This window comes from Dendrobates tinctorius, unplaced genomic scaffold (assembly GCF_039654945.1).
Source record: "Dendrobates tinctorius isolate UK_male_01 unplaced genomic scaffold, ASM3965494v1 ptg000174l, whole genome shotgun sequence".
In the NCBI taxonomy this organism is placed as follows: Eukaryota; Metazoa; Chordata; class Amphibia; order Anura; family Dendrobatidae; genus Dendrobates; species Dendrobates tinctorius.
Genome location: NW_027361841.1, coordinates 14,379,728 through 14,397,031, shown reverse-complemented (window position 1 = coordinate 14,397,031; position 17,304 = coordinate 14,379,728). Strand labels below are relative to the sequence as shown.

Sequence of the window (17,304 nt, the reverse complement as noted above, 5' to 3'; positions counted from 1 at the left end):
ACTACTGCTGGGCAATTACAGGGCCAATTTGCTGCTAACACTTCATAAATACTGCTGGGCAATTACAGGGCCTATTTGCCGCTACCACTGCATAACTACTGCTGGGCAATTACAGGGCCAATTAGTATCTGTTTAGACTAAAATACTCCAGGACGCCTTCTTCACTGCCAGATAACTGCCAAATAGACTCCTTTACCTGTGCCAACATGAGTCATAACAAAAAGTATGCCAATGCCAGTGAAAGGAAAGCAGCTTTAGCACTACGACAAAAACAACGCCGTGCTAATGAGACTCTTGAGGAAAAACACCATCGCCTTGACAAGATTAAGGCTTATAAACGCCATCGCCTCACACACGAATCTCCTAACTCTAAATCCATTAGATTGGCTGAAGAAGCCTTTGCACCCCGTCACCGCCGACAACAGACAGCTTCTTCCTCATCATTATTATTAGACTCACAACAGGATGCCTCCACATCAGCATCTGGAACAAGTTACTACCACACTTCATCCTATATGCTGTTCACTGACATAACTAATCAGCAATCTGTTTCGGCCTTATCAATACCACCATTAGTCAATACCGACGCACAGTATGGCAATGCCAGTGAAAGGAAAGCCGCTTTAGCACTATGTCAAAAACAACGCCGTGCTAATGAGACTCCTGAGGAAAAACAGCATCACCTTGACAAGATTAAGGCTTATAAACGCCGTCGCCTCACACACGAATCCCCTAACTCTAAATCCATTAGATTGGCTGAAGAAGCCTCTGCACGCCATCACCGCTGACAACAGACGGCTTCTTCCTCATCATTATTAGTAGACTCACAACAGGATGCTTCCACATCAGCATGTGAAACAAGTTACTACCACACTTCATCCTATATGCCGTTCACTGACATAACTAATCAGCAATCTGTTTCCGCCCTATGAATACCACCATTAGTCAATACCGACGCACAGTTTCTTCACATACAAGCTGCAACAGTTAGCCCGCAGAAAGTGCAACCAAGACAAATATACGTTGGTCTCAAAACTAGGCGCACTCCCCTGGTTGGACATGCACTTCTACTACAACCTCACATTTTCACTAATGATGAAAATAGTATTACTGTACACAGCTGTGGTGACATGACCCATGTATGTGAGCATTGCGAAGCTTTGCATTTTGTAGCAGAGATACCTTCTGATAACAACTTTACGCTCTGCTGTCAGAAGGGTAAAGTCCATGTACCCATACTACAATATCCTGATGTCTTTAAATCCATATAAACATACATAGGTATAGGTATATATAGATTAAAAAAATAAAAATACAAAAACAAAAACATTTAGGCACACATACATAGATTTCAACTACATAGCTAACACATACCTACATAACTTAGGTAATAATAATTAATTTTTTAGTTATTTATAGAGTACTATTATTTCAATAGCACTTTACATACGTCAGTAATACTGTCCCTCTCCAGGCTCACTATGTAAATATCCTATCCACATAAAAACATAGGTGTGATACATTTACACATAATTCTCAATATTACTGTAACACATTAAGTATAAAAGGGGAGATGTGTATCATCAAAATTCTTTCATTTGGTGATATAAACCTGGATGTCAAGGTCCAGCATCATATTTGCTGCTGAGATATGTTATTTCCTCTTTTATCAGGGCCTGGTTTTTGTGAACAGCTAAAGAGATGGACGGGATGGCTGTTCACCACATCTCCTTCTCAAGGTGTGCTCCTCACAGTGCCGCACAACACATGGTGAACGCTACATCACTATCCTCCCGATGCGAAAGCATCGGGCCTTAATGTAGTCATTCATAAGACCTTTCTACTCCATTTTTACAGCTGCAATATAATGATAAATCTACATCAGTAAAATAATTTATGCTGATATGCTCTAGTGCGCCATGGCAAAATTTGCAAAGTACCCAAGTACCCCATCTGCAGAGATCCTACTATGCTTATAATCATTCTAGTGTCTTCTTAAGAGTTGCCTCAGACATTAGAATCAAGATACAAATTCTACCTTTGAACCAACCAATTGTAGCTAGTAGTTGAAGTGACTATATGACTTGCATGTTTTATTGCACTTTTTTATTTTATTTTCAAGAAGCTGTAATAAGTGGTTGTCACATTGATAGATAACTGTGCACTGTGCATATTATATTTAACTCACAATAATTGTATTGCCAATGAGAGTGAATTTTTTTGCTGAAAACTCATCCAAAGGATTCATCTTATAGCTGAGAACATTATTTGGTTCCTCTATGTCTTTATCCACACATATAATTTGCAGCAAAGGGCTGTTTATGGCAGTTGTTTCGGCAACTTGAATCCTAATAGAAATCAATGACATAGTCAAGTACATAATATTCACAGTAAATAAAATATATGCTGTATATATAAAAACTGATCATAGTATTAGTGGCAATTACTGGCTACTGATGCCATGACAAAGACATATTCAATGACATCAAGTTAACTAATTTGTCCACTACTTTAATAATGATATCAGTCATAAATTTCAAATCATTGGGGTCTGACACTTGGCAACCCAATGGCAGTTGTGTAGGACCACAATTCTGTACACTGGCCATTGCTGAGAACCGAAGCTCAGCTCCTCTTCAGGTAATATGTTAATTTTTATCTTCCTCAAAGACTGAGGAACTTATCTGGCTTTGGTTATTTTAAAATGCTTCTGAAACTTTAAGAGAAGAAACGTGAATTTATAGAGATCCTCGGTCAAATATTTTGCTGTTAATCGTGGCCATTGCAAGCCCAAGATCATTCCAAAACTGCTTTGTGGAGAACCTACAATACCACCTGCTCATATAAAGTTCAGTCAACACATGTGCATATGTTTTCTATAATGTTAAAGTGAGAGTATTCAAATGAAGGAAGTGTAGGAGTCTGGTATGGGGTCTGCATTTCTAGTTGTAGTTCAAACTATGGGGTGTGTCTAAGGGTTTTTTGTCTTGGGTCTATATTAGTTTTGGGAATTTAGCTTGGGTTCATTATTCATGGGTTCTATTCTAGGGTCTATATTACTATAGGGGATTGTTGTGTATTTAAGGGTCTTGGTATTGAGGCTACATTAATTCAGGAAGAATTGTCTGGGGTCTGCATTAGGTTAGCATATCTGGTCTGGACATACAAAATAGTACCTGTCTAGCTCATGCCAGAAGGCCAACTGAGAGTTAATATTTTCTTGTAATTTGTATAGATATTTCTGTTAGTGTTGCCTGCTGGTAGAGGGGGAGAGAACTGCCTCTTATTTCATGGCATCCCTGGATCTCTTTTTGATTAGCCTACCAGGTGGGACGTTATCATTTTGACACATGTGACATTGCGCCAGGCAAACTAACAAAAGGTAATCAAAGAAAACACCACGCAGTTCATGCATGTCTCATCCCACTTTCACAGTTCACTGTTGTGACCAATGGGAAGGTTTGTGTGAATTGATTTGCACCAATACTAATGCCTACTCATTTGACGCTATCAGTATAAAGGTCAAAACACTTTGAAAGGGGGAGTGATAGCACTGAAAGTTGATGTTGATTTTAGACACAGTGTGGCATGACAGAGATGGAAAATGGAAGTGTGGGTTGGTAACAGTGCAAGGTTTATGTTACACTTGATTTGCAGCTATAATACAATTCAGAAAGCAGCTGATTCGTTAACGGCATACTTACAAATTACTGATATGCTGCATACACCATTTTTACTCTTCCTTATGGTAGATAAAGCAAAGTATAAATAAGTCATATTACTTTAAGATGTGGTGTAGATTAGCGAATTTCAGATGTGCTGCTACCTAACAATCTATTTGTTCTTTGTGAAAACAAGTTGAGCTTTACATCTGGGTAATAGTGAAACTATATATGCAGCAAAGTCTGTGCTCAGGTCAATCAAATTGAAACAAACTATCTAACCCTACAGGACTGACCTTATCGACACACATCATGTGTCTGTTTATTGTGCAATGAGGAGAAAAATGGAGCATAAATGTATAAAGCAGCAAAGTTTATTAACATATATCAGAAAAGTTCAAAAATACACCTCGACCCGTGTTTCACCACCACAACACACGGTTTTGTCAGGAGGTGTATCGTTATGTCGAGGTGTATCATCACAGGCGGCTACCCCAAATTGCATCATGACTGCAGGTAAATACCCTTGATATACCGTGATATACTACTTCAGCAGTTATGGGCACAGGTTATCTCAGGGATATTGTGTATATTTCTCTATTGGTGGCGCTTTTTCATTTGGATCAAACGCCATAGTCATCCATTTATCTGGATGATTGTCGTTTGACTAGTATTATATATCCCTCTACACGCCTATTGGGCAGCTTAGGTATTTTTGCATTCTAATCTTTGGCACATACCTTTGCATATAACCTCATTTGGGCTATACCTCCTGGATGCTTCTTTGTGTATTGGCCCTTACTAGTTGGTACTCCAATCTATTGTGTTGTTAAATGTAGTTTTTATGTGATTTAATAAAAATTGAATTTTTATATATTTGACCATTGTCCTTCATTCTGCTCTTTTCGGTGGAGGTATGGTATATTGTTGTTTTTTTATTTTACTTTTATTACAGGAGAATTAGGGCTTCACTGGAATTAGACATTTAAATAAAAATGGAAAACTGTGTTTCAAATAAAGGACTTTATTCTGGCTGTGTCTTTATTTACCATTCAACTGTAGGATTAGTAATGGATAGGTGTCTTATAGACGCATCTCCATTACTAAGCCATTGGCTTGATGTCACCTGACAATACAAAGGTGACATCAACCCCACAAATATGAACCCCACTTGCCACCGCTACTGGGCAAGTGGGAAGAGCGGGGCAAAGCACCAGAATTGGTGCATCTAATAGATGTGCCTTTTTTGGGCAGCTGCGAGCTGCTATTTTTAGGCTGTGGGGGGCCAATATCCATGGCCCTTTACCAGCCTGAGAATACCAGCCTCCAGCTGTCTGCTTTAGCAAGGCTGGTTGTCAAAAATGGGGGGTCCCCATGCCGTTTTTTAAAAATTATTTATTTAAATAATTAAAATAACAGTGTGGGGACCCCTCTATTCTTGATAACGAGCCTTGCTGAAGCTGACAGCTGTGGTTTGCAGCCCCCAGCTGTGAGTTTTGTTTGCCTGGTTAGCAAAAATAAGGGGAACCCACACCGTTCTGTTTAAATTTTTTATTTACAGGACAGGAGCGGCTAATGAATACTCCCATCCGCCACTCCTGCTCTCACTGTTAATAGCGCCAGTAGGTGTCGGATGATGGAATAAATAGTCCCATCCACTGACACCAGTGACCGGAGGCAAAGTTTATACCTCCGATCACAGCTGAGTGCACTCGCTGTCTTTTGACAGCGTGGGAACTGCGGCTCTCTGACCGGCGGGGATAATTTCACCGCCAATCAGAAGTGGTGCTTGCCGCACTGTCATGCATATGACAGTGAAACAAACACTCGGTGTTCGGACAGCTGAACCTGAACAGTAACACTGACTTCCTGGTGAACAGTAGGAGTTCGGTTATGATGCCGAACTTTACTGTTCGGGTTCACCCATCTCTAATCACTTATAAAATATTTGTATCACAAATTTACGTGACTTGAAAATCGCTTCAATTAATCTTAACCCCTTCATAACCTATGACGTATATATGTCACAGGTCGTGTTACTGCATTCTACTGAGCTCCATGTTTTCTGGTACATGATAGCTGATTTAATCAGCTGACATATGCCCCTAACAGTCAGGGGTGGAATCGCGATCCTCCCAATGCTGTTAACATGTTAAATGCTGCTGTCATTATCAAACATTGGCATTTAACATAGTTACACCGGAAGCGTGTCATTAGATCCACCCATCACTGCCCCGTCACATGATCACGGGTCGCCAATGGGTTGCCATGACATGAAGCCCTGCTATGAGTAACACAGGCGATCAGAAGATCGCAGCTTCAAGTCTCCTAAGGAGACCATTGAAGCACGTAAAATGTAGAAAAAAAGGTTTTTAACAATATTTTAAAAATTAAATAGTGTTAGTAATAGTGAGTATTGTGACGCACGTCGCTTCTGGAATGGTGCCATGCCAATACCCAGCGCTATTGCTAACACTATGCTCCTGGACACCCAGCCGACAATCAGTTCTGATGAAGTTCGAATGTAGGACTGAAACATTAATTTAATACAGATTGCCTATTAGATAAGTTATCTTTTTTTCACCTCAACCTTCTAAATGCTAAGCTTTCTCTGCTATATAACTTACGGGTTGGAACCCTACTTGGGCACCTCTTCGCACTACAGGAGTGAAGTGAGTTACTAGCAATTCATTAGACAATTGCACATGTTAAACATTGTATTTACTGCTGGTTAACAGAATGGCTGCAGTACAGTACCTGCTGTTTGTAATCTGTTGAGTTGAATTGAATCTTGTACTTACATATTGGGGTAGCCTTCACATTGTGGATAGTTATCATTAACATCGATTAGTCTCACTGTTAGTTCTGCTGCTGTTATATGAGTTCTGTCGTTATCAAATGCATGGACGATTAATCTCTGCTCATGAACAATATTCGGATCTTCATAGTCTAAAAAATAGGCTATTTTGATTTCTCCAGAATCTGACATATAAAAAGTTGAAAAAAAAAATTCAAAATGAATATATTTTTCAGGCAATTATACAATAGAATATCACTTAATCAGTTCATATTACGCCACTGCAAAGAGGACAATTATTTTTTACATTCAACTCCTTTACCACAACATAGAATACTATGGTAATTCATATCCAAAGGGCTAAAGAAAGATTGCTGTGAATGCTTATTGCTAGTGAGATATTTCACTAATCTCTTGCACTCTACTTAGGCAGCATGGCCTCAGTGATTAATATTGCAATTTGCAGCCCTGGGGTCCGGGTTTCAAATCCCACCAAGGATAACAACTACAAGGAATGTGTTTGTTCTCCCCTTGTTTGCATGAGTTTCTTTTGGGTATTCTAGTTTCTCTCACAAATAGGGGGACAGTGATTATGTCTGTAAAGCGATGTGAAATCAATGGCACTATACAAGTGAGTGAAAATAAAAATATAATCGCCATATAGTTCACCCTGCAAACTCAGTCAGTTGTTGGACTTAAATAAATATTCACATATATGTATCTTCAGACATACCAGTTCTTCTGTGTCAGAAGATAATGCTGATGGTGGTGGTTCATAAACCATAACCCACCAAAAGCTAGAATATACTCATATTTCTGTCTCTGAATTCAGTAACGCTACATCAGTCTAAGGGAAGGCTCACACAACTGCATTTTATCATTCCTATTATGGCCACAATACATGGCTCAACTGGAGGTTTGTGGTGTGAACTAAGGCATCATAGCAATTTATACTGATATAATTTGGGTAGTGACACATATCGTTGGAACGGTTCAGGTGCTCCACAAAATTCGTGAAGGTCTCCTCAGAAGTGCCCCACACCATGAAGACATCGTCCACAAATTGTAAATAAAGTTTTATGTGTTTCAAATATTCGTTCCTTGAAGAATACACATACCTTTCCTATGTGAATATAAAATTTACATCCAAATTTTGGGGATCTTCGTTGGAATTTTTGGACGTCAGTATTAAAATACATGTAAATCAATCAGCCGCGGAGACACCATCACATGTTTCTCAACGCAGTGATTCTAGAGCAATGCCCCCATCCCTTATGGGAAATATGCAAAAACATGTAAATCAATCAGCCGCGGAGACACCATCACATGTTTCTCAACACAAGCAGTGACTAGCCAGGTCTTTCACCGGGAAGGAACAACCACGGGAAGGGCAGTCTCCAATGAAGGAAACCACCTATGCCAAAACATGGTATCCACCCACAGACAGCTGTTTCGGGGTATTGCCCCTCATCAGTGTGGAGTAGGAAACTGGCTAGTAGGAGCAATGCCTAGTAAAAGACTATGAAAATGAGGATGAGTGACCTCATGGAGATCAACATCCAACACTGCGGAGACACCATCACATAGGTGGTTTCCTTCATTGGAGACTGCCCTTCCCGTGGTTGTTCCTTCCCGGTGAAAGACCTGGCTAGTCATTGCTTGCGTTGAGAAACATGTGATGGTGTCTCCGCGGCTGATTGATTTACATGTTTTTGCATATTTCCCATAAGGGATGGGGGCATTGCTCTAGAATCACTGCGTTGAGAAACATGTGATGGTGTCTCCGCAGTGTTGGATGTTGATCTCCATGAGGTCACTCATCCTCATTTTCATAGTCTTTTACTAGGCATTGCTCCTACTAGCCAGTTTCCTACTCCACACTGATGAGGGGCAATACCCTGAAACAGCTGTCTGTGGATGGATACCATGTTTTGGCATAGGTGGTTTCCTTCATTGGAGACTGCCCTTCCCGTGGTTGTTCCTTCCCGGTGAAAGACCTGGCTAGTCATTGCTTGCGTTGAGAAACATGTGATGGTGTCTCCGCGGCTGATTGATTTACATGTTTTTGCATATTTCCCATAAGGGATGGGGGCATTGCTCTAGAATCACTGCGTTGAGAAACATGTGATGGTGTCTCCGCAGTGTTGGATGTTGATCTCCATGACGTCACTCATCCTCATTTTCATAGTCTTTTACTAGGCATTGCTCCTACTAGCCAGTTTCCTACTCCACACTGATGAGGGGCAATACCCCGAAACAGCTGTCTGTGGATGGATACCATGTTTTGGCATAGGTGGTTTCCTTCATTGGAGACTGCCCTTCCCGTGGTTGTTCCTTCCCGGTGAAAGACCTGGCTAGTCATTACTTGCGTTGAGAAACATGTGATGGTGTCTCCGCGGCTGATTGATTTACATGTTTTTGCATATTTCCCATAAGGGATGGGGGCATTGCTCTAGAATCACTGCGTTGAGAAACATGTGATGGTGTCTCCGCAGTGTTGGATGTTGATCTCCATGAGGTCACTCATCCTCATTTTCATAGTCTTTTACTAGGCATTGCTCCTACTAGCCAGTTTCCTACTCCACACTGATGAGGGGCAATACCCCGAAACAGTTGTCTGAGGATGGATACCATGTTTTGGCATAGGTGGTTTCCTTCATTGGAGACTGCCCTTCCCGTGGTTATTCCTTCCCGGTGAAAGACCTGGCTTGTCATTGCTTGCGTTGAGAAACATGTGATGGTGTCTCCGCGACTGATTGATTTACATGTTTTTGCATATTTCCCATAAGGGATGGGGGCATTGCTCTAGAATCACTGCGTTGAGAAACATGTGATGGTGTCTCCGCAGTGTTGGATGTTGATCTCCATGAGGTCACTCATCCTCATTTTCATAGTATTAAAATACAGGCGGGATCCCTTGTCACTGAAGTTTACCGTAAACCATCCTCAGGCAATGCCCTCTTACATTTTAATAGTGCTCATCCTTAGTACACTAAACAATCGTTACCATACAGACAATTTAGGAGACTCAAGAGAATCAATAGCAGCCCAGGCGGTTTTAATAGACAATCTTTGGATCTTTATCAAAGATTCCAAAAAAGAGAATATCCTAAATTGACCTTAGATTTAGCGTTGGATAAAACAGTTAATATCTCGCATAGCCCTTTAAATGGTAGTCTCGGTGTGGATCAACAAAAAACAGTAAGTGGAAAAAAGAGAAAAGATTTGTTTTCAGCTTTAAATTTGGTCCTATGGTCAATAGGATTCAGTCTATGATCCAGAAAAATTGGCACATGCTTGAAAAAGAAGGTGTCATATAGGAAATGGTGGCAATGTGTCCTCTTTTTTGAATGTAGACGTTCGACTAGTCTGAGGGACATTTTAGTGGGGAATTGGGTTAAGAATGATAAGAGGGACTGGTTGCGAACAAGTACCCCAAAAGGCAATCATAAATGTGGACATTGTTCTTTTTGTCCCTTTCATATGACAGGTAATCGTTTACAGATTGGTCCCATCTCGCATTATGTTTGTGATTTCATTACTTGTAGAACCAAGTATCTGATGTACGTATTGTTTTGTCCATGTAAGCATTTTTACATTGGAAAAACAATACGACTTTTGTTTGTCAGATTCAGGGAACATTTTAACTTGATCCGCACTGGAAAAGGAGTCCCGCGTTTGATGAAACATATGAGAGAAGGTAATGCAGAGTCCCTACGTTTTGCGGGCTAAGAGCGTGTTGCGTTACCTGAACAGGGCGGTGACCTCCATAATCTGCTATTAAGAAGGGAGCTATCAACCAAAAAATGTCCAAATAATGTGGGGCACTTCAAATAGAATACATATACCATTCCCATATGCACAAAAAACACTATTCATGGGAAAAGAGAAGAGATCTTGATATATAAATACATAATCCTTTATTGGTAAATAATATTAAAAAATATATATAAAAACCTATGAAAAGCAAAATTCTGTCCAGGGGACACTGAGCTCAATTAGATAACTGCAGGATAATAATATCCAATCCAAACAGATATACATATGTATCAATCATAAATGAGACAACAGAGGTCTTATATAAAATATGTCATTATATACACAAACCTCTATAAAGATGTATGTCATATATATTATAGGCATAGAGAACCAACCAATTTCTATCCTATGTGGATAACCCGCAAAGCCAAAAAATTTCCACACATCACCCCTTGTATCCCACATAGAAGTGATGCCGCTATATAGCATAGATCCCAGGAAGCATGACTGAAGGTCCCCGCAATGCAAAGGTGTATAGTTACTGGTCTCAGCCAAAGGTACCCGATAACAATGGGTGACCGCAACAAAAATGAAAAAAGTTGCCTCGTTAATAAATGGTATATTACCTATAGAAAGTTGTGTGTGCACTCGGCGTCCCCTCACCCCGGCGCACGTTTTGCCACCTGCATCTTCTGGGGGCGTGCCAGGGTGAAGGATATCTGAATATTTATGAGACATGTGCCCAATCATCGCAGAGGAAAGGGTGAAGGACAGGCGCCGGCAGATCATGGCGCATGATGCGTTATTTTTTTTAAAAATATGTAAAAAAAAATAATTAAAAAATCCCCTAAAAATTCCCCTAAAAATACACATATTTACGTAAAAAAAATAAAATAAACAAAAAGATACACATTTCGTATCGCCGCATCCATAAAAATCCTATCTATAAAAGCATCACCCTAGTTAACCCCTTCAGTGAACGCCGTAAAAAAACACAAAAAAGTAGCAAATTATACTTTTTCAAGCGGTATCATCATACCGCTTGGAAAAAGTGCAATAACACGCGATCAAAAAGACAGATATAAATAAACATGGTACTGCTGAAAACGTCATCTTGTCCCACAAAAAACAAGCCGCCATACAGCTCCATCAGCTGAAAAATAAAAAAGTTATAGCTCGCAGAATAAAGTGATGGAAAAATTGTTATTTTTTTCTATAAAAGTTTTTATTGTGTAAAAAACACCAAAACAGGAAAAAAGATATAAATGAAGTATCACTGTAGTCGTAGTGACCCGAAGAATAAAGCTGCCTTACCAATTTTACCACATGTGGAATGGAGAAAAAAAAAACTATTCCTGAATTGCTAGTTTTTGTTTACTCTGCCTCCACAAAAATCAGAATTGAACGCGATCAAAAAATGTTACGTACCCGAAAATGGCACCAATAAAAACGTCAGCTTGTCCTGCAAAAAACAAGCCCACAAATGACTCTGTCGGCTGAAATATGGAAAAATTATAGCTCTCAAAATAAGGCAATGCAAAAATTTCTTACTAAAAATTCTTCCCCCAAAAAAGTGTCTTTTAGTGTGTGACAGAAGCTAAACACAAAAAAAGTATATAAATCTGGTATCACTGTAATTTCACCGACCCGAGTAATAAAGTCGCCTAATCACTAATACTGTACGAGGAAAAGCGTAAAAAATGAAACCAATTTTTCACCTTTTGTGGATTTGTGCATTCTGCCTCCCAAGGATCACAGTAAGGTGATCACAGTGGTTTACCCCCACATATGGAGTATCAGCGTACTCAGGACAAATTGCATAACAACTTTTGGGGTCCAATTTCCCCTGTTACCCTTGTGAAAATAAAAATTTGGGGGCAAAAAGATCATTTTTGTGGAAAAAAATATGATTTTTTTATCTTCACATCTCTACATTATAAACTTCTGTGAAGCACTTGGGGGTTCAAAGTGCTCACCACACATCTAGATAAGCTCCTTGGGGGGTCTAGTTTCCAAAATGGGGTCACTTGTGGGGGGTTTCCACTGTTTAGGCACATCAGGGGCTCTGCAAACACAACATGACGCCCACAGACCATTCCATCGAAGTCTGCATTCCAAAACAGCGCTCCTTCCCTTCTGAGCTCTGCCATGCACCCAAACATATGGGGTATCAGCGTACTCAGGACAAATTGTGAAACAACTTTTGGGGTCCTATTTCTGCTGTTACCCTTGTGAAAATAAAAATTTGTGGGCAAAAAGATCATTTTTGTGGAAAAAAATATGATTATTTTATTTTCACGACTCTACGTTATAAACTTCTGTGAAGCACTTGGGGGTTCAAAGAGCTCACCACACATCTAGATAAGCTACTTTGGAGGTCTAGTTTCCAAAATAGTGTCACTTGTGTGGGGGGTTCCACTGTTTAGGCACATCAGGGTCTCTTCAAACATGACATGGCATCCGATCTCAATTCCAGCCAATTTTGCGTTGAAAAAGTCAAACGGCGCTCCTTCCCTTCTGAGCTCTGCCATGCACCCACACAGTGGTTTGCCCCCACATATGGGGTATCTAGTCAGGACAAATTGCACAACAACTTTTGGGGTCCTTTTACTCTTGGGAAAATAAAAATTGGGAATGAAAAGATCATTTTTGTGGAAAAAATATGATTTTTTAATTTTACGGCTCTATGTTATAAGCTTCTGTGAAGCCCTTGAGGGTTCAGAGCTCTCACCACACATGTATATAAGTTCCTTGGGGGGTCTAGTTTCCAAAATGGGGTCACTTGTGAGGGGTTTCCACTGTTCAGGCACATCAGGGGCTCTCCAAACGCGACATGGCGTCCCATCTCAATTCCAGCCAAAAAAGTCAAATGGCGCTGCTTCCCTTCCGAGCTCTGCCATGTACCCAAATAGCGGTTTACCCCCACATATGGGGTATCATCATACTCAGGACAAATTGCACAATAACTTTTGGTGTCCAGTTACCCTTGGGAAAATAAAAATTGGGGATGAAAAGATCATTTTTGTGGAAAAAATATGATTTTTTAATTTTACGGCTCTACGTTATAACCTTCTGTGAAGCCCTTGGTGTTCAAAGTGCTCACCCACATTTTGATAAGTTCCTTGGAGGGTCTAGTTTCCAAAAGGGGGTCACTTATGGGTTTTTTTTCACTGTTTAGGTACATCAGGGTCTCTCCGCTCTCGATTCCAGCCAATTTGACATTCAAAATCTCAAATGATCCTCCTTCCCTTCTGACCACTGCCGTGCGCCTAAAGATTGGTCTTCCTCCACACATAGGGTATCGGTGTACTCAGGAGAAATTGCACAATAAATATTGTGAATCATTTTCCCCTGAGACCCTTGACAAAATAAAAAAAATTGTGTCCAAAGAAAAATTTTAGGGAAAAAAAGTTAAATGTTAATTTGTTCCTTCCAGATTGCTTCAATTATTGTGAAGTACCTAAAGGGTTAATAAACTTCGTGAATGTGGTTTGAGGGGTTTGAGGGGTTCAGTTTTTAGAATCGTGTCACGTTTGGGTATTTTCTGTCATATTTACCCCTCAAAGTGACTTCAAATGTGAGGTGGTCCCTAAAAAATGGTTTTGTAAATTTTGCTGTAAAAATGAGAAATCGCTGGTCAACTTTTTACCCTTATAACTTCCTAACAAAAAAATGTTGGTTCCAAAATTGTGCTGATGTAAAGTAGACATGTGGGAAATGTTATTTATTAACTATTTTTTGTGACATATCTCTCTGATTTAAGGGCATAAAACTAAAAAGTTTGAAAATTGCAAAATTTTAAAAATTTTGGCCATATTTCTGCTTTTTTCATAAATAAACGCAAGTCATATCAAATAAATTTTACCACTATCATGAAGTACAATATGTCACAAAAAAACAATGTCAGAATCAGCGGGATCCGTTGAAGCATTCCAGAGTTATAAGCACATAAATTGACAGTGGTCCAATTTCAAAATTAAGGCCTGGTCGTTAACCTACAAAATGGCTTGGTCGTTAAGGGGTTAATGACAGAACAGACATGTCAGTTTTCTTGTAATAGTCCAATAATATTTTCTCTGTGCTGAAATGTTGTTTATTGTAAATTTATATTTTAATGTTTTGTTTTGGATTTTCAACAATTTTTATTGTAGTAGGCGTATTTAATTAAGCCTGCATTATGTATCAGGAGGAGGCAGGAGGTGTTTCACCTGTGACTGGTATATACCTCATCAGTTCCTTCCTCCCATAGGACCTGTTGAATTGCCCGAGCGTGAAACGATCGTCGTCCCAGCTCTCTGTTCCACCAACAACTCTCCTGACCTGGATGTTTTAAAAATTGCTGAAATAAAGTGAAATTTTAATGATGGTGAGTGCCACTCTTTTTCTACTTACTACATGGATTGTTTTTTTAGCAAGTTTCAAAAAGAGTACCTTTTAAAGTGAACCTGTCAGCACGATTTTGCAATGTAAAGTAAAGACATGGTTGTCATGTTGCTATAACACAAATTAAATTGACACCTTTGATGAATAAATCCACTTTTTGCAGTTTTATATTTGTAGTTTTTTTTTGCAAGTTTGGAAAAAGGGTACTTTTAAAGACAGAGCTGATAAATAAAGAGATTCACCGCGCTATACTGGGAAATGTAAAAATCCAGTTACCGGTTACTCGCTTGATAATGTGTGAAGGATCTCGTGGTTAGAGATGTATAGCCGTATCCGAGATTATTCACACTGTCACAGATGTATGTAACCCCGTTTGGATACAAAAGCTTCTGGATAGATAATATAGGGTTAAATAGGGATAAGCCTGTTTGTATAGTCATAGAAAGATGGGCTGGACTTATATTACTCACTTGAGTATTCCAAAACAATATAAGATCCTGCTGTAAATATGAGGGTTGCTGAGGCGACAGAATTTAAAATTCTAATGCAAGAGTATAGTGATGAAAATAAACTTGAAATGAAACAGAAAAAAAGAGGGGTATATAAATGCTTGGATGGCAGATGGATACTGAACTTACTGCAGACTAGATTAAACAGGCAGGGTCAAAATGGTTGTCCCAAATGTAAAGCTGCTTAGTATTTTTATTTTTACAGTATATTTCAATAATGGTTCTATATATACAGACAACACTTATGGGTATTTCTCTCTCTTTTATAATAATACAAAAGTATATCTTATTCACTTAAATAAATCCTCTGGTAAGATGAGGTTATTTACGTGGTTTTAATCTCAATTACGCTCTTATGTTAATTGTAAATTTTAGGATCATGTAGCCATGTAGGCTTATTAATAGAGTTGAGCGAAACGGGTCGGTCAATTCAAAAGTCGCCGACTTTCGCTGAAGTCGGGTTTCATGAAACGAAACCCGACCATAGCGTGGGGTCGGCCACGAGGTCGGCGACCCGAGCGCCAAAGTCTCGTTTCAAATGATGCTTCCAGCGCCCTTTTTCAGCCAATGATGGAGGACGGACACTGTGGGCAACGTGATGAGATAGGCATCGGTCACCACCATCTTTGAGAAGGGCATGCAAGTGATTAGCTGGCTTTGTGTGGCGTCACAGGGGCTATACAAGGGCATGCACACCGCCATCTTACTTCTGCCGATCTTAGCATTATGGAGAGGTTGCTGCTGCTGATTCAGAATAAGAGAGAGCGTTAGGCAGGGAAGAAGAACCAAAAAACTGCTTCTGCTGTTAGCGATTTCCACTTACAACACAACACTTTGTGTGCAGTGACAGGGGAGGCTATATTTTTGTGCATCAGCTCTGTTGGTTATTAGGCTGCCTTATAAGGCTCCCTGATAGCTGCATTGCTGTTTGCACACTGCTGTGCAAACTGCTTTTTTAAAAGCAAAAATACTTTTCTTCCTCTTTTCTGCACAGTTACCAAGCGTTCATTTTTCCACCCTTTTGTGTGCAGCAGTCTTGCTTATTAGGCTGCCTGCGTCCATACTTGGACTGAGAGCATCATTGTCAGCCTCATAAAATCTCTAGTGATATCCAAATTCTCACCAATACTATACACACCCTCCACCTTGTCATACACCATCCAATTTCAGCCTGTTACATTGAGGTGTAATCTCTACTGGGCCTGAGACAATAGTTCAGCGTCCTCAAATCTCTAGTGAGATTCAAATTCTCACCAATACTATATACACCTTCTACCTTGTATTACAGTACCATATAGCTGGTGGTATTTTGGGTACATTTTCACAAAAATGAGGAAGTATGGTGGAAGAGGCAGTGGAAGTGGGCGGGGGTTTCCAGCTGGTCCTGATGGTGGTGGTGTTGGTGGTGCATCTGTTGGTTGTGGCAAAAGCACAATAGCACCTAAGGCAGGAGGTGTTGAGCCTGCGTCATCATCTGGCTCCACAAGGCCTCGAAGGCTCCCTTTTCTGGGAGTAGGTAAACCACTTTTAAAGCCGGAGCTTCAGGAACAAGTTTTGGCTTACATTGCTGACACAGCCTCCAGCTCTCTCGCCTCCTCTTCTGAAGTTTCATAAATTAAAAGCACTGAATCATCAATGGAGGCTCCTGGTCAGGAACAACACCTTTCCTTGTGTCCTCACCCCTACCAAAAGTGAAGGATGTGACAGGCCACACTACCGATTACTCTTTTCACATACCATGCCTGGGTTAGCAAGTCAAATCGTGAATTCCCCAGTCTAATATGAATCTGACATGGAGTGCACTGATGCACAGCCACTGCTAGATTTTTCTGCCGGTACATTCACTCAGAGCACTGCATTGTCCTCGCAGTGTACTGAGGCAGAATCAGAACCCTGATGAAACTCAGGTGCCCCTTCCCGCATACTATACCACCTTACACGATGACACAGAGGAAGGTGCACATGAAATTGAAGAGGAGGTGATGGATGACCCAGTTGTTGACCCAGATTGGAATCCATTGGGGAAGAGGGTGCCGCTGCCAATAGCTCAGAAGAGAAGGAGGAGGATCCGCAGCAGGCAACGACTTCGCAACAGCTGTTATCTGGCAGGACCATAGCAGTCCAAAAACGGGTTACAAAAACCAAAAGAGTTGCAGGACAGCTTGGCCAGACGGTCAAATTAGCACAGCGTGCA

At 40.2% G+C, this 17,304-nt stretch overlaps 1 protein-coding gene across 1 annotated transcript in view; it reads right to left on the bottom strand.

Annotated features, from left to right (window-relative positions):
- Window positions 1-17,304, bottom strand: part of LOC141054091 (cadherin-related family member 4-like) — a 188,692-nt gene that overhangs the window by 52,021 nt on the left and 119,367 nt on the right. Inside the window, 2 exon segments of the mRNA XM_073551252.1 lie at window positions 2,189-2,348; window positions 6,464-6,644. Coding sequence (XP_073407353.1) covers window positions 2,189-2,348; window positions 6,464-6,644 — 341 coding nt within the window.